This window comes from Dipodomys ordii, unplaced genomic scaffold (genome assembly GCF_000151885.1).
Source record: "Dipodomys ordii isolate 6190 unplaced genomic scaffold, Dord_2.0 Scaffold87, whole genome shotgun sequence".
NCBI lineage: Eukaryota > Metazoa > Chordata > Mammalia > Rodentia > Heteromyidae > Dipodomys > Dipodomys ordii.
This window is the reverse complement of record NW_012267303.1, coordinates 809,849-830,166: the sequence shown is the minus strand read 5'-3', so window position 1 is coordinate 830,166 and position 20,318 is coordinate 809,849. Positions and strand designations below refer to the sequence as shown.

General features: G+C 53.2%; 2 protein-coding genes across 2 annotated transcripts in view; one reads left to right on the top strand and one right to left on the bottom strand.

Annotated features, from left to right (window-relative positions):
• Positions 1–2,021: 2,021 nt before the first annotated feature.
• On the bottom strand, positions 2,022–19,192 carry Ttc38 (tetratricopeptide repeat domain 38). Its single transcript, XM_013025716.1, has 13 exons — positions 19,166–19,192; positions 18,420–18,501; positions 17,034–17,205; positions 15,503–15,676; positions 14,328–14,403; positions 10,647–10,766; positions 9,272–9,331; positions 7,858–7,896; positions 7,184–7,265; positions 5,143–5,308; positions 4,457–4,616; positions 4,228–4,301; positions 2,022–3,130 (listed from the first exon to the last, which is right to left on the bottom strand). Exons 1-13 carry the CDS (start codon positions 19,190–19,192, stop codon positions 3,037–3,039), a joined length of 1,326 nt encoding a protein of 441 aa, XP_012881170.1. The 3' UTR covers positions 2,022–3,036.
• Positions 19,193–19,994: 802 nt separating this feature from the next.
• Pkdrej (polycystin (PKD) family receptor for egg jelly) overlaps positions 19,995–20,318 on the top strand; it is an 11,347-nt gene continuing 11,023 nt past the window's right edge. The window contains exon 1 of the mRNA XM_013025715.1: positions 19,995–19,999. Coding sequence (XP_012881169.1) covers positions 19,995–19,999 — 5 coding nt within the window. The remainder of the gene's footprint in view (positions 20,000–20,318) is intronic.

The following is a 20,318-nucleotide window of genomic DNA, read 5'->3' as shown; positions in this document are numbered from 1 at the left end:
CGTCAGGCCCCGCTCGGTGGCGCCCGCCGCGCAACTGCCCTCGCCCCTACCTCACCGCCCGCCCGGCACGCCGGCTGCGCCTCCTCCCAGGTTTAAACTCGGCGCGGGACGCTGATTGGTGGGTTTGAAGAGCGGCCCGGCCCGGAGCACCCTGGGGTTTGTAGTCAGCGCTCCCGGAAGGAAGTCGAGCGCACGCGCAGTGCCCTCGCGGGAGAGCCGGCCTCCCGGGCCTGGCCGCACCCCGGAGCCAGGGCCGGTCAGCCGCTGGGGAAGAGCCGCCTGGCCTGACCAGTGCCCGCCGCTTTCCTTGCCCAGCATGCCCAGTGTGCCTTTCCGCGGCCTGACCTCCCCGCCTCCATGACACCCCCTCCCTGCAGACAAGGCCTCTGAGCTGGGGCTCTGGAAACTTCCTTTTGACTCAGTGTCTTCTTGAACTGGGGAAGGGCAATGGACACCGTTAGACCCGACGACACGTCCCGTCGCAAGTGATCGGTCAGGAGCCTCTCGAGCTCAAGTAACAGAAAGCGTCAAGCCCCTCAGAAAATGTGTGTTGGGCAGTGGGGGGAGAAGACGGGTGGAGTGCTGGTGCCAGGAGGCCCAGGGGGAAAGGCGCTCAAGCTCGGGGTGGGGCCTCCCGCGCACCTCCTCACAGGCTGGCTCCTGCCCTGGGCTCACCAGCTAGGGATGGCGACCATCACCTGCACTGAATCTGGGATTGCAAAGGCTAGGTGGGCTTGCTAGAGGAGGGGAAGGAGCGGGGAGGGGCCAAGGGCCATGTGGCGCAAACACCCAGGGCCCCAGACTCTGGGTCCCATTCCTCCCCTGCTTTCTAGGTGCTGAACCCCTGCATGTTTGCTCTGAGCATGTTTGCAGAGGGCCAGTCCCCTCTCCTGATTCCTCCCTGCACAAATAGTGTCTAGGGAACAAGCAGCCCATGATTAACTTGCAGCTGCTACACTAATCTTACCATTCCACTCTGCCTCTCTTGTGCCTGTGTGAGTCTGTGTTTGCTGAGGACCAGGTAGGTCCCCAACGCCTCTGGTCTCGCAAACAAGCAGCACATAATTATTCATCAGTACTGCTACCTTAATGTTATCTTCACTGTATTCTCTCTCTTGTGCCTGTGTGCACCAAGCTAGTCCTGGGACTTGACTTCAGGGTCTGCAGATTACCCTTGAGCTTTTCTGCTTGAGGTGGGCACTCTACACTGGAGCCATAGTACCACTTCTGGCTTTTTCCTGGTTGCTTGGAATTGAGTCTCACAGACTTTCCTGGAATAGGGGCTCCTCAGATCCAGCCTCCTGATAGGATTACAGGCTTGAGTCACAGGCACCTGGCTTTTTCCTCCTTTTCATTCATGGGCCTTTCCCAGGCCAAGGAGGATTCCTGCATTGGGACAGCAGGAGTTCAGGCACACAGAAGAAAGGTGCTTGGGGAGAGGGCCGGGTAGGCGCCAAGGGCTGAGGGGCAGAGAGGATAACCTCTCCAGTGGGCACTGGGAGGGAGGAGGAGGAAAGGCTTCCTGGAAGGGCAGGGTTCCCATTTCCTTGCCCAAATCAAGTTGTACTTGGCTACAGTCCCAAAGACCCTGAGGCAGCTACCACTGGGTACTGTCTTTAGCATGCTTTGAAAACGCTAGAATAACTTAAGTACTCACTTGATTTACTGCCTCAGGTGAAAGAAACCCAAAGCAGTGTATCTTGAAAGGAGCTCATATAGTTATTTTAATCCCAGGAACTTTCCCAGGCTTGAACACAATGCAGAGATCTCATAGGTTTAATGGTCTTCCCTCCACCCTTGATAACCAGTTCACTCCCCACCCAGAGCCAGCAAGAACAGAAAGAACTTGAAAAACATCATTACTCAGAGTGCCCGGCCCTCCCCCCCCCCCCCCCCCCCCCCCCCGCCCCACGCACCCTCAAGAGTGAGGGCCACAGGACAGAACTACTGGACTTGGGAGGGAACAGGGGGCCCCACTGGGAGTGGAGGTGCACAGGGGGAAGAAGGAAACAGACACACCAGCAGCTTTTGAGTTTAATCCAAGTTGCAGCATGCAGTCAGCACTCTGGTTTCCCCAACAGAGTAGCCCTGAGTTCAGTCTTCTATCCAAGTGTATGATTAGAATCAGAAAGGAAGCCATCTCCCCCAGACCTTGATCCCATACTCATACCATGTGCCTTTGAAAAGAAGAAACAAGAGCCAGGCTCCAGGGGCTCATGCCTGGACTCAAAGCTATTCACAAGGCCAAGATCTGAGGACTGTGGTTTGAAGCCAGCCGGAACAAAAACAGTCTCATTAAGGCCTTGTTCTCCAACTAACTAGCAAAAAGCTAGAAGTGGAGTTGTGTCTCAAGTGCCAGAGCACCACATGTGAGTGAAAAAGCCTGGGCCCTGAGTTCAAGCCCCACTACTAACACACACACACACACACACTTCTTAAATCACACCGCTCAAGCTCCCAGAGAGACTCACAATGTCCTCTAGAGAGCAGGAACTTCCTGGAAAATGGTGAAGGGAGAAGGCAGGGGCTGAGGCAAAAGGCAGCGAGGTAAGGTCACTTGGGGAAAGGATAGAGGGCTATGCGTTCATGGAGCCCATGTCCCCACCAGTACCCTCCCTCCCCTAGAGACCACAGGCCCCTGTGGAATGCAAGACAAAATGGCAGGGTTTGTCCTCTGCCTGCTGGGTAAGGGGCAGCCAGGTGGGGGAGCTTCCTGTAGGGGCTCCCCAGCTAAGCCAGCCACCTGGGCCCTGCCTTCCATCCCTTGACCACCCAGGAAATGAGGTGCGCCAGTAGGAGGACACTTGAAAGGCAATTGCAAATAACAATCAGAAACCCCAGTTGCTTCTAGAGCCTCAAAAGTGCACATGAACCTCGGGCAAGGCCTGGGAGGAATTTCAGAATCCTATTTTAAATTAATCGAAGGTGAACTTTACCCGCTAACAACCCTAGCAAGGAGCCCCAGCTGTCTTCTAGCCCTAATCCAGCAGAAGCAGAAGGAATGCTGGCAAGGCCAGGGACCAGCCCTGGCCTGGGTCACGCCATGAGGTGGACGGCCTTCGCCTTCCGGATGAGTCTCTCAGTCAGTGGCGAGTTGGGCTTCAGGGCATCACGCTCCATCAGAAGACTCCTAAGGAAACACACAGAGGCTCTGTTATGGAACCTTCCAGAACGACATGGGGGCACTTCTAGCAGGAGGTTTCATGTGGTCCTGTCCACCTTGGGGACCCAGTGCCTCTAGGTCTTGTAGCTCATCCACCTGCCACAGCCCCATGCTGAAGACAAGGATGAGGCTGGGTACTGGGGACCACACCTGTAATCTTAGCTCTTCAGGAGGCTGGGATGTGAGCATCAAGTTCAAAGCAGCTCAACAGACAATCTGAGACCCGTATCTCCAATTAACCAGCAAAAAGCCATAAGTGAAGTATGGCTCAAGCAGTAAAGGTCCCACCTTGAGTGGAAAGTGAGAGGAGGAGGCCCAGAGCTCGAGCCCCAGTACCAGCACACAGAAAACAAAAAAGGGACAGGAGACGCAGTTGGGGGCAGAAAGTGACACTGCTGTGGTGAAAGAAAGTGACAGAAGAGCAGGGACCTCACAGCTGAAGACGGGCTGTGGGAGACTTTGGCCTGCATGCTGGCGCCTCTTCCCACACCCACGTCCCCCACGAGGTGCTACAGCCAGGAGTTGGAGTCCTGGAGAAGTGGGTAGGTCCCCAGGGTGGGGCTCCTGCCATGGGATGAGTGCCCTGTAAGGATTTGCTTTGAGTGCTCCCAGCACAATGACACAGCAAGAAAGTGGCTGTCTGCAAGCCAAGAGAAGAGAATCTTCACCAGAGACCCAACCCTGCTTGCCATCCCTGACATTCCAGCCTCCCGACTGGGAGACAATCCTTGTCAGCTAAACCACTCTGTGGAGGGCAGGAAGGCGGGTGGAGGGAAGGGGGGTTTGCTGGGGACCTGGAAGAGAAAGATATGTTTGGCCATCCCTATAACTCAGCTGAATGAAAACGGAAAGTGGGCTGGGAGGCAGGCCTTTGGGCTCTAGGTGGAGGCTGGCTGGCTTCCTTAGGTGCAGCTGAGCTTGCTGACAAAGAACAAGCAAATTCTCCTTTCATCATGTCTTTTCACCATGCAAACCCAGAGGCTGTGGAGCCTCGGGCACTCCCACAGGGCAGCCATGTCCTGGGACCCCTCCCGTGCCCAGCGGTAGGAGGGGCAGGTGCTCACCGGGCCACATTCTTGTTTGCCCTGGATGTGCAGTTGAGGGCTGCATGAATCACTAACTGGTTGAAGACGTCTCTCTGCAATGGCAGGAAGGCAAGTTAGGCACAGGTACGGTGGGTGAGACGCAGGCTCCACAGCAGCCCAGGGCACCGCTGGCGCACCCCTAGGGGAGGGGGAGAGACACCCATCTCCTGGGCGCAGACGCCACAGGGCACGCAATGGCCTGGCTCACCTGGGCGTTGCTGCCGCCAATCTCAACGATGCGGTAGCGGATAGGCAGCAGCAGCTCCAGGGCGCGGTCCGGGTTCCCGTTCTCAGTCTCCACCAGGGCCTGGCACAGAGGCAGCCCCACATCTCGGGCCAGCAAGTGCTGGTGGTTCTCCCCTGGGGCCCTGTCACCAAGACACAGACTCAGCAGCCATCCCGAGGGCATGGGTCCGCCTAGCACAGGGGACTGGGGCTGGGGCCCTTTCACAGCTCAGTAGTCAGTTGATAGACTCCCAGCCCAAGCAGGGAGGAGACCGGGCTCTTGAGCTCAGATCTGGACTGAATATGTCCCATTCCTGGGGCAGCTGGCCTACTGCAGCTTCCGCCTCATCTTGCTCTTCTGTGCAGTGGGATGACAGAGGTCTAGATTGCACAGAAGCAGGCAGAGGCCTGGCAGGGCAAGTCGGCTCCCACAGCCATCAGGACGAGGTAGCCATGGCAGCCCTGCCTTCCCTGGCCGCCCCAGCCATCGCTGAACAGCTACTTCCAGGGACACACATCTGGGGGTGGCCAGCTGGGAGCAGTCTTCCCTGGACATCCACATCTCCCGCTCCAAGATCCCCAGCAGCGCACCAGGTCCCCCAGAGGGCCTGGCAGCCAAGCATGGGCTTGGCACAGCCCCGACCCCTCCAGGGACCAGGGACCACATACTCGCTGGCCTCCTTCAGGGTGCTCAGCAGCTCCTCTGTGGTCCTGGAGTCCCCAGCCCCCAGGGAGGACATCAGGATGTGTGCATCATTGAAGAGCAGAGCGTGGTCCCGGCTGTGTTTCTGGGTCACGAGCAGCACATCCTGCCACCGCCGGCCCAGGGGCACCCCTGCGGACAAGGAAGAAGGCTGTGGGCGCCCTGCCCTAGCCCCTCCAACTGCGGTCCCAGGAACACTCACAGCCAGATTCTGGGTTAGGAGGACTGTAGACTTTTAACATACGCTTGTTAATTAAAAGCAGTACATGCAGAAAGGAAAATGTAAAAACCGCTGAGGGTTATGACAATCTCCCTGACAAACCCAAAAAGCACTTTTAAACTTTTCCCAGTGACTACCGCAAGTGTCACCACTGGTATATAACAGGTGCTCAATGAGAGTGAGTGGAGTTAATATGTGCATGTGCAGAATGACATGGTGAACCTGCATGGTATAACTAATACATCCTAAAGTCTGAGCAGCACAGGAGAGTAAAGCGGGCCCTGCTGGGGAGGGGCTCCTAGGAGCAGCAGGGAAGACCAATGCAGAGGGCGAATACGGTCCACTACTTTATATGTATGCCTAAAAATAGAACAATATACCCACTTGCAAGGGCTAGGCCGGTGGCTCATGCCTGCCATTCTAGCTACTCAGATGGCTGAGATCTGACCATCCTGGTTTGCAGCCAGCCTGGACAGACAAATCTGTGAGACTTGTCTGCAATGAGTCAGCAAAATATCCAGAAGTGGAGGTGTGGCTTAAGTGGGAGCACTCCAGTCTTGAGCAAAAAAGCAAAGGAACAGTAGACGGGCCCTGGGTTGAAAGCCCAGGACAGTTGACATTGGTTAAGAAAGAGGGAGAGGGAGGGAGAGGGAAGGAGGGTTAATCACAGTACACTCTGGAGATGTCACAATAAAACCCCCTGATACAAGTCATGTGTGCTAATAAAAACAACATTTTATGTCATCAGATGAATAAATGACATCCATCCAGCTGGACTTCCAGGTCTCCCAAGCCTCCCCTTTGTACACAGAGGAAATAAGAGGTTCCTCGGCCCCGGTCTGGCCTCTCACACTTGAAGTCTAGTGACCCAGCCACTGGACAGGCCAGCAGAGCCCCGGATAGTTCCGTGTGGCCCTGCAGTCTGGCAGGGCTTCAGGGATGGTGGGGTCAGCTTTCACCCAGACCTTTCCCTCACTGTGCAATGTCTGTTCCCTGTGTCCTTCACCACGTGACCAGAGGCCCAGCCTGCCTTTACTCAGAGCAGCCTCTGGAAGGTGCAGCAGGCTCTAAAAGAGTCCTCACACTCGGTGGAAGCCAAACTCCTTGCCCAGCCTCCCCCGGGGCCCCTGCCCAGCCCAGGTCTTCCCGCCCCCCAGTGTTCTCCCCACTCCGCCCTCTGTGCTGCTGCCTCTCTGGCCTGTGGATGTGGGCAGTCTCCCTCTGTGTGACCATCAGCCCCACGCTGCCTGCCGCACCCACTATCCGCCCACAGCTAGGAGACCTTCCCAGAACGTTCCAGAAACAACTCCCAGTCTTCTCCTGGGTCCCTGGAGTAGCAGGTGGGCCTCCCTCCCCATGGGGTCCTGCTGACCCAGGGCCCAGTCCTGCTTCCTGCTCAGCCTGGAGGCCTGGGGGGAGCCATCCCCCATTGCCGCGGTCAGCAGGCAGCCAAGGCTCCAGCACTGTGGCCAGCCTGAGAGGCAATCCCGGGGGCTGGGAGACTCTCACTCCCAGGCTGGAAGGAAAGGCAGCATCGGCCAGGTGGCCAGGGGCATCTGTGCCCTGAAGGCAGCTTGGGAACAGAGGTGCCACATCACAAGGAGACCAAGCACCAGCTGCCACAACAGACACCTGCTGCCAACTGGAAAACAGCTGTGTGGTTGGTATGCACGGGTTGCTCAGCGTGCATGAGAAGTTCTCCCTTCCCTTCATTGTGTGTGTGTATGTGGAAGGGCTGAGGAGGGGTGCGGGAAGGGGATCCTGGCAGGGGACATGGCTGTGACTACCTTCCATCTTAAGGCGGTAGAGCATGGAACAGTTGTTCACCACGTCCAACATCGTACCGCTTTTCTGAAGGCTGGGAAGGATCTAGAAGACAAGGGACAACAGAGGCCAGGCTCAAGGGCTGACCAATAAGAGAGCTACAGGACCACTGGCGTCAGCCCACGGGGGCCCTGAGCATAGCCTACACAGAGCAAGCCTGCAGCCACAAGGCGCTGCCACCCCGGTCACCAACCATCAGGAATGCCACCTCAGCAAGGGCTGCGGGGCTCAGACGAGTGCTAGGCAGGCCTGAAGAAGGCGCCCACTGCACTGGGTACAGAGGGACAGGGCCAGACCTGCACTCCTTATTCCTCAGCCCTGGCGGGACACCTGTCTACCCCAGTCCTGTGTCTAGAATGGGCTTTCCTGAGCAGGTGACCTGATCTGCACCTCACAGAACATAGCCACTGCTGTCCTCATTTCCTCCTAACAGCCACTGGGCTCCAAAGGATCACTTCAAGGAAACATTGTATTGCTCTCTAGTGTTCAGACTCCCCATCACAGGATCTTGGCAAAAACCAACCCTTCAAGGACTGGGGTCATGCCTTCCTCCCTGGCTGGGACAGTCTCGTGGCTCCAGGCGCTGAGTGAGCAAAGGCAGGATGAGCCATAAAGCACCCAGAACCACCACACTTACGTGGTTGTCGTAAATCGTCAGTGCAGCCTCATATTCACCCTGGAGACAAAGTTGTCATGATTAACACCTGGAAAGGCAATAGAGGACCACAGGACATGCCCAGAGACGCCCGCCACAGCCCCCCCACAGCCCCTGTCTCCCTCTCCCCTTCCTCACCCCCTGTCACCCACTACCTCCCACTGGGTGCCCCTCCCTGTGACTTGCGCCTCCTTACAGGGCAAGGGCTGGGCTCAGAAGTAGCACAGTCACAGGACTGGGGAAATCAAACTCCTGCCCCGGCCCCCAGGAGACAGCAGACCCCACCCACGCTCTCTGAGGGGTCAAATCCCATGATGTCATCACACTCCCTGTTAGAAAATTTAATGCAGGCTGGAAGGACTCCAAAATCTGAAACACGCCCAAGTATGTCCAGAGTCACAGTCAAAACACAGGTATACGCAAGAATGTGTAAGTTCTTGATTTTTTGAACTCTGCCCTGGCCAATGTCACTTAGCTCTTCAGCTTAAGGCTAGCGCTCTACCACTTGAGCCACAAGCACTACTTCCTGCTTTTTCCTACTTATGTGGTGCTTAGAAATCGAACCCAGGGCCTCATTCATGTGAGGTAAGCACTCTCCCTTTGAGCCTCCTTCCCAGCCCCAAGGAAGTATATAGTTTTGATGGAGATGTGGCTCCAATGGTAGCACCAGCCTTGAAAGGAAAGAAAATAAACAAAAGCCAAACAGGAGGATGTGGTCCAAAGTTAAAGCCCGCTCGCCTGCTCGAGCACGCGTACACACACACACACACACACACACACACGGTCTAAATGTACCTTGAGGCTATGCATATAAGGTACTCATGGGTTTCAAAATGAGTTTCATGTTTAGACTTGGGTCTCATCCCCCAGGTGAACATCAATGTGCAGGTGCAAATATGAATAAATCTGAAGCCGGTCTGGCCCCTCGCATCACGGATAAGGGAGACTCATCCCGTGTGGGTATGCTTCCATTGCCTACACGCGCTGTGCTGAGAATTTCCTCCTCGTCTTTTCCTCTCCATTTTCCCTACTGTACACACTGGCTCTCTGCTTCCTTCTAGACACTTCATCTCCTAATTCTGTCACGATGGTGACCCTCACCAAATCACAGCGGTTAAGGGGTCACCACACTTCTCCTCAGCCCTCACCCCTACTGGGATGTCTCAATCTAGGGGAAGACGGGCAAGCAGTGCACCCCGGCAGCTGAAAGGCACTTGGTCAGCAACGGTACACGCTGTGTGCGCAAGGCGTCCCGGTGGCTCAGCCCGTTTTTGCCTAGGACTCCATCTTGTGTACAAACACAAAACCTGGCTGTGGAGAGGAGCAGACGCGAGGAGCACTTCTTCCTCTGTGTGTCTGCCGGGAGTAAGGCTCTCCTAATAGACGGGAATCTTACCTTTTCAATGAAGTACAAAGCCCAGTGCCAGTAATTATGGCAGGCAAGCATGTCAGAGTTCTGTGGAAAGAACAAGAGAATTCAAGAAGTATCTGAAGGCTGGGCGCTGGTGCCTTAAGCCTGTAAATAAATCCTAGCTACTCCGGAGGTGGAGATCTGAGGATGGCGGTTCAAAGCGAGGAAAGAAAAAAGAAGCCAGGAAAGACTGACATTCTGTGACACTCTTTAATTATCCAGCAAAAACCTGAGAACAGAGGTATAGCTCAAGTGGTACAGCACCAGTCTTGAGCATAGAAGATGTGGAACAAGCCCGAAGTACAAGCCCTGATTCCGGGAAAACAAAATGTGGAGAAAGACAGGGGTCCTATCGTAGCCTGACAGTGCAGGAAGTCAGCCCTCCTGGGTGCCCAGTGCTGGCACTGGTCATAGCAATCTTCACATATGCCATATCAAGGGCAAACTGAAGCCTGGGGAGGAAGGCATGGCATTAATCCCACACTGGGAAGTGGCAGAACCAGCGTGGCACAGAAGTCCCTTGGCAGCTCACGCTCCATCTCCCAGCTCTCTCAGTGAACCAAAGGAAATAAGTAAGATTCCAGACCCTTGTGCCCCACCCACCCCAACAGCGCCTTCTGTGGGAGACTGTGAGGACCGGCCGGCTCAGAGCCTCGCTGTGCTGCTGCTGAAAAGCCCACAGAGCCAGGGGAGGAGGACGGACATTTGGAGGTCCTGTTACCCCTCTGCAGGCCGGTCCTCCAGAGGAGGCCATTCTAAATAGAGCTGCACAAGCCTCCACGCTGGCCTCTGCGAGAATATTCCAGGTGAGGGAAACTGCAGGTATGATTCAGTCAGGTGGCAGCACCTATGGCCTTGAGGAGGGACTGACAGTGCCACTCAGTACTGCCGCTTGAACTCAGGGCCTTGGCACTGTCCCTTAGCTTGTTTTTACTCTGCTAGGGCTGTACCACGTCACTCACAGCGCCACTTATGACTTTTTCCTGCTTAACTGAAGATAAGAGTCTCACAGACTTTCCTGTCTGGGCTGGTGTTGAACCTCGATCCTCAGATCTCAGCCTCCTGAGTAGCTTGGATTACAGGCGTGAGCCACTGTATCCTGCTTGGCCAAGCTCCTTTCATCTTTTCCTTTCAGCACCAAGTGTCTGGGCCAACACCATTCTAGAGGTGCCCGCTAACTGTTGGCAGGTGTTGGGGGGTCAAGGAGCTAGCTCCAGGGTTCCTTTGCCCTGTCAGAGATGTGTCCCAGCCACGCCCAATTCCCTGAGAATTAAGTGAAACCTGCAGTTCTGTCCAGAAATCAGTGCTTGACTTGACATCAGCCTGCGGTGTCCGGGCACACCCCTAGCGGGAGCCATACCTTCCACTGAGCCTCAGAGCCCGCCATGAACTCCAGCCCGTCCTTGACGGCCCCTCTCATCTCGTAGATGTGAGCCATGGTATGCACCGACCACGCATCTGAAGGGTTGATCGACAAAGCCTGTGTGGGGAGTTCAGAGGGCAAGAAAACGTGCATTAGTCAGGCTGCCTGAGCCAGGTGCAGGGAGGGGTCCAGGCTGGGCCGCCTCACCGGGAGCTGGGCTAGGGTCAGAATGAATTACAGTTCTAACAACCAACCCCACGTTCCGGTTGCCTGGGGCCCACTGGCCCCCAATACCAACCAGAGGTGCTACTCAGGAGGAACTCACAGCCTCTTTTCCAGGTAAGGAAACAGGCTCAGGGAGGCTGACTTGTTAGGGGCTTTCAAAAGCTGGAGCTTAGCAATGATGCCCCGCTTCACTCCGAATGCTGCATCGCTGGCAACGTGCCATCCTGCCTTTCGGAACCTCAGTTTCCCCATGGCAAAGGGGCCACTGATTCTGTCTTCTCCTACGGTTGAGCACAGGGCAGGCTGTGGGTGCTCTAGGGCTCATGGCTACCTCTTCCACTGACATTCACATGGGTATGCAGGAGGCTGTCTGGGCTCCGGCAGAACATTTTCTGTCACAATGGTTGTTGGATATAAGCACTACCATTTTAAGAGTAGCCACCAATTTAGGAGAAGCTATTTCGGTTAAGCCATATCCTGTAATAAGAATTGTATTTGAATGCTGGTGTGCATCTGATCATATAAAATTTATCAAAATGAACTTTAGGAAAGAGAAACAAGAGGTCTTTCTTTGGTTTTGTTTTTCTTTTTGTCTTGTTTATCCGTCTTTGGGAGGGTAAGGCAGGCAGAGGGATGTAGGGACAAAGGTGAACAAATGCAGTAGCTCACTCTACACTATGTGGACAATGATCTTTAAAACTTGTGGGTGGAGACAGGAGGGAAAAACTGAGAGACACAAAGGAGTGACAAAGTCCAAAAGAAAATGCACTCATTACCCGACTTATGTAACCCCTCTGAACATCGTCTTTGCAATAATAAAAGAGTACTTTCTACTTGTGTTATATAACTGTAACCCAACTAAACATTACTTTTACAATAACAATAAAAACATTTTTTCAAAAAGGATTGTATTCTAAGGGCTGAAGATTAGGGCTCAAATGGAAAAGTGCCAACTGAGTACAAATTCCTTTTCTGACAAGTCCCTGCTTTGACCAGGCATCCAAGCATTGGTTAATTGCTCATATAAACTTGTAATCCTTTTCTAATTAGCCAATTGTGCAAGAAGTTGAACCTAAGTATGACCAGACAGAACAAAGGGCAGTAATGCATTAGGAACAAAACTTGGGTGGAATGCCCACTCAGTTTGCTTGTATATTTATTTTCTTATTCGAACATGTCCTTTATGCAAGTAATCTTTGTTTTCATGAGTTCCTTTCCAATTGGTATCCTTTTTTTTTTTTCCGGTCTCATGGGGCATGAACTCTGGGCCTGGGCACTGTCTCTCAGTTCTTCAGCTCAAGGCTAGTGCTATACCACTTGAGCCATAACTCCACTTCCAGCTTTTTCTGCTTATGTGATGCTGAGGAATCGAACCCAGGGCTCATGTATGCAAGGAAAGCACTCTCCCACTGAGCCACCTTCCCAGCCCCCAGTTGGTAACCTAATTCCTCCATGACATCTCTCTATCCTAAGATACGTCCAACCATTAGAACAGCAGCTCTAGCACTACAGCTGTTCATGACCACAGCTGCTCACATGACCGCAGACAGCCACAGTGACCCACCAAGCCACCAGGACACCTGGAATCACGCTCACCACCTGGTGGCATTGCTCACCTCTTTATTTGCCCAGCTGGTTTGCTGAGTGCCTGCTAAATGCCAGGCACACGGCATCAGTGTCCCCCCACCAAATGATAGACGCCTTACATCTGCTGCCTCTGTTTCCTGCTCTCTGGGCAGGTGACACTAGAAACACCAAGCACCACTGTCCTCTGGCCCCAGCCTCATACCTGCTCCAGGGATTGGGCAACAGGTCCACAGCAAGTCCTACCTTCCTGCTCTCCCCTCAGCCTTCACAAGCCTTCAGTGCTCATGGGACCCGGAGAAGAGAGCAGGCTCCCAAGGTACTCAAGACCTTGCAGGGACCCTGCAGGGTGCATTTGCTTAGCATGCTGTATTCACACGGGACAGACCCAAAGCACAACTGCCAGCCTGCCATGGCTCTCACCCTCAGCTTTATCCCTAGCCTGGAGCCCTGGGAGAGGCCAAACTTCCTTCCTGGGCTTTGCTGGCTAGCCACACCATGCCTTTCCTGCCCCTGCCCTCCTTGGGCTGAGGTGCTGTGCTCACTCACACCTGTGAGGCCTCTGTAGCCAAGCAGGGCCTGGTGCTGCTGACCTCGCTCTGCCAGGCACGGTCCCAGCTTGGCCTTCTTGCCCAGTATGTGTCTGCAGCGTCCACGTGGCATGGCACGTGGTAGAATGGCTGGGCCATTCTACCTCTCTTGCTCATTGAGAGGCCTGAACTGACATTGATGAAAGCCTTCTGGGGGACCAGCCCCATCAGCTTGCCGTGACCCACCCCCCGAGCTTCTGCCAACCCTCAGGTGTGCAGATGGGTGGCACCCAACTAGAGAGCTCCACTGCAATGACCTCTAAGGGACAGTCCTGGAGCCCATTCCTGGGTCTTAGTTTTGTCATGATAAGGTATCCAAGGAGTGCCTAGGTGGTCCCTGGCCCAACCCAGAGATAAAGCAAGACATCTTCATGTGATACTTGGGTGCAGACCCTGGATACTTAATGGGGAAGTTTTAGGCACCCTAGAGGGTGCGGTGCCCAGGGCACCTTCCCAGATTGCCGGGGCTTTATGCCAACTAGAGCAATGGCTGGGGAGGAAATCCCCAATGTGCAGCTGGGGAGCTGGGATCTTTTCCTGTCAGCTTAAGACCGTTGCCAAGCCTAGTGGCCTAGGTGAGGATCTGCTCCACCTCTGGGCCAAAGTTCTGGCCTGGCCTTTCCTTGAGCCTTGGTCCACTTCTCTAGGCAATAAGGAGCTTGGTGTCGAATGAGCAGAAGGGGGTACATATAAAGTGCCAGTCCCAAGGCTGGCCCATGAACTAGGATGAGCCGGTGTGAATGGCAGCCTCTCCCTGGACTTTAGCCTCCACTCCCACAGGGTCAGAGGGAGGGGCTTCCAGAGCAGGTGCCACCTTGCTCCCAGGCCTGCCCCTGGCCCTCAGCCCAGGCATGTCCGAGTGTCCACCTAGCTCCATATCCAGTCAGCATGACCAGGAAGAGCCTAGTATGACCCTGGGCTCAGTGGGCAGTCTTAGCTGGCTTCCACTGGCTCCGCAATACTAGCAATGGAAGAGATCAAGGGGCAGGACGGCTGCTGCTCAGAGGAGGAAAAGCCAAGTCAGACAATCCCCAGGTGTGCAATCACTCCTTGACTTCTGGAACTCTGCAACTATGAATGACATATGAAAAGGAAAAGTTCAAGGAAGAAGAAACAGGCTGTTATCCACTTCCCCACCTACATCATTCCCATCCTGGCAGTGCCCAGGGTGGTCTGGAGCCAGACAGGGCTGACAGAAGGCAAGGGGTGGCACTAACATGCTCTGTGCCAACTGCCAACACTGTCCAAAGCGACAGGCACCTACACAAGGGCCACGTACCTCTTTCGCGAGTTTTTCTGCCTTACTGTAGAAGTTGGTTTCCATCAATCCAAAAGCATACATGCCTTTCACGTAGCTAAAAACAGAGAAAATGGCTCAAAAGGATGAACTAGCAAACTAGGCAGCTTTGCAAATGGTCTACTGAAGCCCTAGTTCCCTGGACCTCAGAAGAGACCACCTTTGCACAGGTGATCAAGAGAAGATGGCTTGGGTCCTGATTGTCACTGCTTTACAGTTTGTGAGGCAGAAGGCCTCAAACCATATGCGGAGATGCAAAAGAATGGGGCAGTGAAGAGGGAGACAGAAATGGGAGACATTCAGCTACAAAGGAGGCCAGAAGAGTCCAGCCCCCATCAGAACTGGAGCTAGCCAGGAAGGACACTCCTAGAGACTCTGGAGAAAACTTTGCCTTGCTGACATCCTGATATGGCTGGTAGAATGGCTCATAAAATAGAGTACCTACCTAACAAGTGTGAGGCCATGCATTCAAATCCCATTTCTGGGGAGACAGTAAGGGAGAGAACACTGAGCCAGTCATGGTGGTACACACTTATAATGTCAAGTACTCAAGAGGTGGAGGTAGGAGAATCACAGAGGACAGTCCTAGGCAAAACTACAAGACTCTAACTGAAAATCAAACTAGCAACAGGCCTGGGGAGGGAGGGTGGGGGACAAGGGGTAGAATGCTTGTCTGGTAAGCTGGGGCTCTGACTTGAATCCTGGTTACATGCATGCATCAGGTCATGTAATCTATTTTTTTAATGATTCTCACTTGGAGCCCTCAGAAGAGCTTCTGTTTCCCTGGTGGTGATGGGAGTGTGCAGAGGCCAGCTGCTTTGCCAGCTGGCGTCCTGAAGGAAGCATGAAGAACTGTAAGGCCCTCAACCCTTGTAGGAGAGACATGAGAGCTGCTGATAAACCTTCACTGTAATGAACTTTGGGGAAAATGATCCCAGAGATAGTTGTTAGTGCAGTCCAAACTACTCTGTCCTGACTAACACAAAAACTATTACCTCATTCACAGGATAACATAAAGATGAAATAAATGAGCTTCATAACTCCTAAGAACTAGGGGACTTGCACATTACTCTCACTATTTCTATGTCAGGGCCCAGTGAGTTGCTATGTTTTAAGGACCAATGAGAGATGAAGGTGTGATTTCCACTGGCACATACTTGCTAAGGGGAATGTCAGATGTCCAGAAGGGGAAGACACGAGCAACAGAATCCCTCATCTGCTCCTGGTAGCCCAGGTAAAAAAAGGCATGGTGGGCACATTTCAGAGCCAACATATCTGTCGGATGGTCTTGGAGAATCTGTTCCCATAGGTCGCTGGCTTTGGGCATGTTCCTAGAAAGCAAGAGAAATTTCTCAGCCACACTGAGTAGGAAGCCCAGACACATGGGAAGCAGACAAGATGTCCAGTCTCAGTCTGCTCTGTAGCTGAACAGGCTCTGTGGGGGTCTTGCCTGCCATCTTGGAGGCTGAGGAGGCCAGCATGGGGGTGAAGTAGGTGATGATCTGGATAGCAGTAACCACACTCTTAATACTGTAGCACTGATACTGACCATGCCCTGAGGCTCAAGGGTTGAAGGCTTGGCCACATAGCCTGTAGGGACACTGGGAGGTGGTAGAAACTTTAGGAAGTCCAGGGAGGAAGTTAGGTCATTGGGGGAGATGGGGAACCACTGAATGGGACACTGAGACCTCAGTCCCTTTCTGACTTTATTTCCTGACTGCCATGAGATGAGCAGTCTCCCCTGCTACACACTTGCCATAACACTCTGCCTGCATGCCGCCCCAAGAGCAATGGGACCATCAGACCATGGGTTGAAACCCTGGGCCAAGGCAACCTTTGTGACCTTCTAACTGGATGATCACAGACACTTCATCATACTGATGGAGAGTCGTCCAACACAAAAGGTTGCCACTAAGAAAGATGCTGTCTTCTCTCTTCTAGATAGTTCTATAATGAGATTTAATTACTCTTATAATTAAAATAATGATCAGTTTAGCCAGGCATCAGTCGCTCATGGCATATAATCCTTGCTGAGATCTGAGGTTCTCAATTTGAAGACAGCCGATGATGAAAAGTCCAGCAGACTCTTATCTCTAATTAACCAGCAAAAAGCCAGAAATGGAGATGCAGCTGGAGTGACAGAGCACTACACTCGACCAAATAACCTAAAGGGCCCTGCACAGATCCTGTGTTCAGGCCCTAATATCAGCATAAAAAAAAAAGAAACCCCAGTTTAATGGCATGGTGGCATATACCTATAATCTCAGCTAAAGGGGAGGCAAAGGTAAGAGCTCTAGGTCCAAGGCCAGTTCCAAGATTCTTACCACAAAAAAATGCACTTGAGGCATGACTTAGCTACTAGAGGACTTGCCTAGCATGTTGAGTCCCTTTGTTTAAATACCAGCACTGCAAAAACAAATAAGTGAATAACCAGCTTATAAATCAAATCTAACAAGTCACTCTGATCAGGAATCCTAGCCAACAACCTCCTCCCTTGGCACTCAGTGGGGTGGGGACAGGGAAGGCACAGAGCAACCAGGAGAATATGGTTTCCCATCAGATGACTTCAGGCGGTGGGATAATAATCATGCTCAGGCTACCTCCTCCCCAGAGCACTGAGATATCCTGTGACCCTCTTCCCCCCTCCCAGCCTCGAGCATCAGCCCCCTGCCCAAGGAGGCCCCTCACCCCTTGGCAAGCGTCTCCACCGCAGCCACGTGCAGCTGCTCCCGGGGCGTCAGTGGCTGGGTCTTGGCCATCTCCACCATCTTCTTCACAGCCAGGTCCAGCTCTTTGTTTAGCTTCACGGAGGTTCCAGTGCCAAGGAGCACCAGGCCGTTAGATATGACATGGCCCATGGCTGGTGGAAAATTAGAAAAGAGCCTGTGACTCGGATGGCCTGGCCCCACATGGGAAATGGACAGCCTGTGTCCTGGCAGTATGAGGAGCAGGGTTAAGGGCAAGTGGGCTGTGCGCTGGGCCTCTGCCGAACTCAGCCCTGCTCGTTAACAGACAGCCATGGAAGAGCACTTCTAAGAAGCCAAGAATCTTCCTCACAGGGCGTTCTGGGGAGTGCCAATGCCTGACACCCACGCGAGCCAGGCCGGCCACCTGTGGCCACTCTAGCCAGTACACGGGCCAGGAGGGGGCTTCAGTGGATTCTGCTCAGGGGGCTGGCCCAAGAAGGGCTCAGAGCACAGATGCATGGCCCTGTCTCTGCCCCACGCTGACAGCGGGACTGGCATGGTTTGTGGCCCCCAGCAGTTCTGTGAGGAACACAAGCCCTAGCTGCACTCCCAGCCTCCACCTAGAGAGAAGCAGGGCATCCTGGCATGGGAAACTCAGTCACCAGCCTGGGCCTAGGACCAGGGATCCAACCATAGTGCCAGGGCCGCCCCTCTGGCCCCGCTTCTGCTCTGGGCTGCAGGACCGCTCAGACCTGAGTTTAGGCACTGGCTGCTGGCTACGGCTGGGTCTGGCTGGCCCCACTTTTCCCCACTTTTCTCCTCATGCTGACCTGGTCTCCTCATGCTGGTCGAGTTCCTGCTACTTTGTTCCCCTTGCCAGTCCTTCTCCCAGGCCTGGAACCTGACCCCACACTGGGGCCACTCACCTGCCTCCTGAATGCCCTGTGCTGACCTCTTCCAGCCCACCACACACAAGCCTGGTGTGTGTGCCAGGTCTGCCATCTTACCCTGCCCTGGCAGCTGTCCGGGAGCTTCACTAGTCTCCTGACAAAGAATGCAGAGCCATCTCATGTGTTCCAAGGGTCCAGGCTTTGAATTCAGACAGCCTTGGGGATGGGGATGTGTCTTCCTCTCACTTAACCTCAGTGTCCTCATCGGAGACATTGGTTTTTGTGTAGAATTGATGGGAGTTATGAAAGAGTCTTTTCACAAGGCCTGGGAGCCTTACGGGAGCAGCCTTTACTCCCATCACATCTGTGTCACTGCCAGCCCCATGCTGTCACTCACCCACCCTGCCCCACTCCCTTCCTCCTGTGCTCAGGTCAGAGAATGACAGAGGGTTTGGGTGTGTCAGCCGGGCTCCTCTACCAGAGCAAGCACCACTCACCGAAGGTTGGGTCTGCGGCTCTGAGCTTTGACAGGCAGCCCTCGATGCCACCAAGAGTCTCATCATTGGTCCACTTTATCCACTGAAAGAAAAATGGTAAAGCAAATGTGTCCTCGTGGGGTCCTCACAGGAACAAAGGCAGGCCTCTAAACCCAGATTTCGTGTGGTGGTTTATTTGTTGGTTTGATGCTGAGGATCAAAAACTAGAGCCTGATACAAGCTAGATACACGTTACAAATGAATTCAATGGGGGTCTACTTTCAAGACAAGGCATTTGATCCAGAGTAGAAAATGACTAGTAGCTTCCTTTTGTAGTGATGACAGATATGACACAGTTCACTCAAAGCTGAGCCCACCCTGTTTTACCTTGTTTAGGGTGGATTCTAGAAGTCGCTAATTAGCGAGAGGAAGAACAGACTGTAATAAGAAATTGTTTGTGGGTCAGAAAGCACAGGCTCTCGCTGCCTCAGGAGAACAGGGAGAAATGGAAACAACCTTAAGCCCATTTCTAATACCACAACCAATCACAAGAAGCTCACCTAAGCATCTGAACTGCTCAAGAGGACGTAATTTAACTCAGGGAATATCAAGGAGAAAACCTGAGCCCCGTATTTCTGGGGCCACTGGCAAATTTGAGGCATGGGGAGTGCTATAAGCCAGGCAAAACATAGCTGGTGGTAAACCCCAAGACAATGCCTGCTATCAGATAGACTTTCCAAATTTCAAGGCTGCTATTAAAGTCTCACTTCAGCTGTACTTGTCTCTGAATCCATCTTTGACCTTTGATGTGTTTGTGTGTCTCACACATGCATAGCCTAAAGCTAGGTTTCTTTCTGCACCATTGAATGCTTTCAGGACTCAACTCAAAAGATTCAGTTGAAGCCAGGCTCCCAAGTCTTGTAATCTCAACTACATAGGAGGCTGAGATCTCAGGATCAAGGCACAAAGCCAGCGCCCGCAGTCAGACTCTTATCCCCAATAAACCATTCAGAAAACAGGTAGTGGCCCTGTGGCTCAAGTGGTAAAGCACTAGCTTTAAGTGGAAGAGCTAATTGATTGGGCCCACACCCAGAGTTCAAACCCAACCACCACCAACAAAAATAATCAGACTCAATTGACTTTCTAGGAAGAGTTGAAATTCATGTGACTAAGACCCACTTTCTAGAACTGGTGATGCCATTGTGCCCAACAAGGAGTCCTGAGAGAGCAGGTCTTTCCTCATAGGTGACCTATCACTACCCGACTACTTGTTCAAAACCTTTAGACAGCTCCACAGTGCTTGCTCCCTCTCTGGTCCTCTTCATTACACGGTTACAAAGAGACACCAAGGCTCCAAGGTGGACCTACCTGAGCACATCACCATTTTGATGACTTGGTGTGTTTGTTTCTAGTCTTGTGCTGGAGTTTGGTTGGCACTGAAGCGGGACTGGAGGGCTAGCTAGCCCTTCCAGCAGAGACTATACCTTCATCAGGGATTAATGTCTTCCTCTCAAGGCTGGGCTGGTTCTCTACAAAGCGGACCTGAACTGGGCTCAGTGACTCAAGCCTGTAATCCTAGCAATTTAGGAGGCAGAAATGAGGTCAGTGCAGTTCTTGAAAACCTTAAGACCACTAGTATCCGATTAAAATATTTTTGTGGGTGCGCCAGTCCTGAGGCTTGAACTCAGAACCTGGACACTGTCCCTAAGCTTTGGTACCCAAGGCTAATGCTCTAACATTTGAGCTCCAGCTCCAATTCTGGCCTTTTGGGGGTAGCTAATTGAGATTAAGAGTCTCACAGACTTTCCTTCCCAGGCTGGCTTGAAACTGCAATCCTCAGATTTCAGTCTCCTGAATACCTATGGTTATAGGCACAAGCTACTGACACATGGCTTCGGCATTAAGATTTTTTTTTTTTTT

What these genes read in the sequence shown, in the direction of transcription:
- Ttc38 (XM_013025716.1), bottom strand. Translation starts at nt 19,192, where the DNA reads ATGGATTCAGAGACAAGTACAGCTGAA. An exon ending in CAGAGACAAGTACAGCTGAA is followed by an intron (nt 18,502 to 19,165) that starts GTGAGACTTTAA and finishes TTTTTCTTTCAG; the next exon opens with TGGATAAAGTGGACCAATGA. An exon ending in TTGGCGGCAGCAACGCCCAG is followed by an intron (nt 4,302 to 4,456) that starts GTGAGCCAGGCC and finishes CTGCCATTGCAG; the next exon opens with AGAGACGTCTTCAACCAGTT.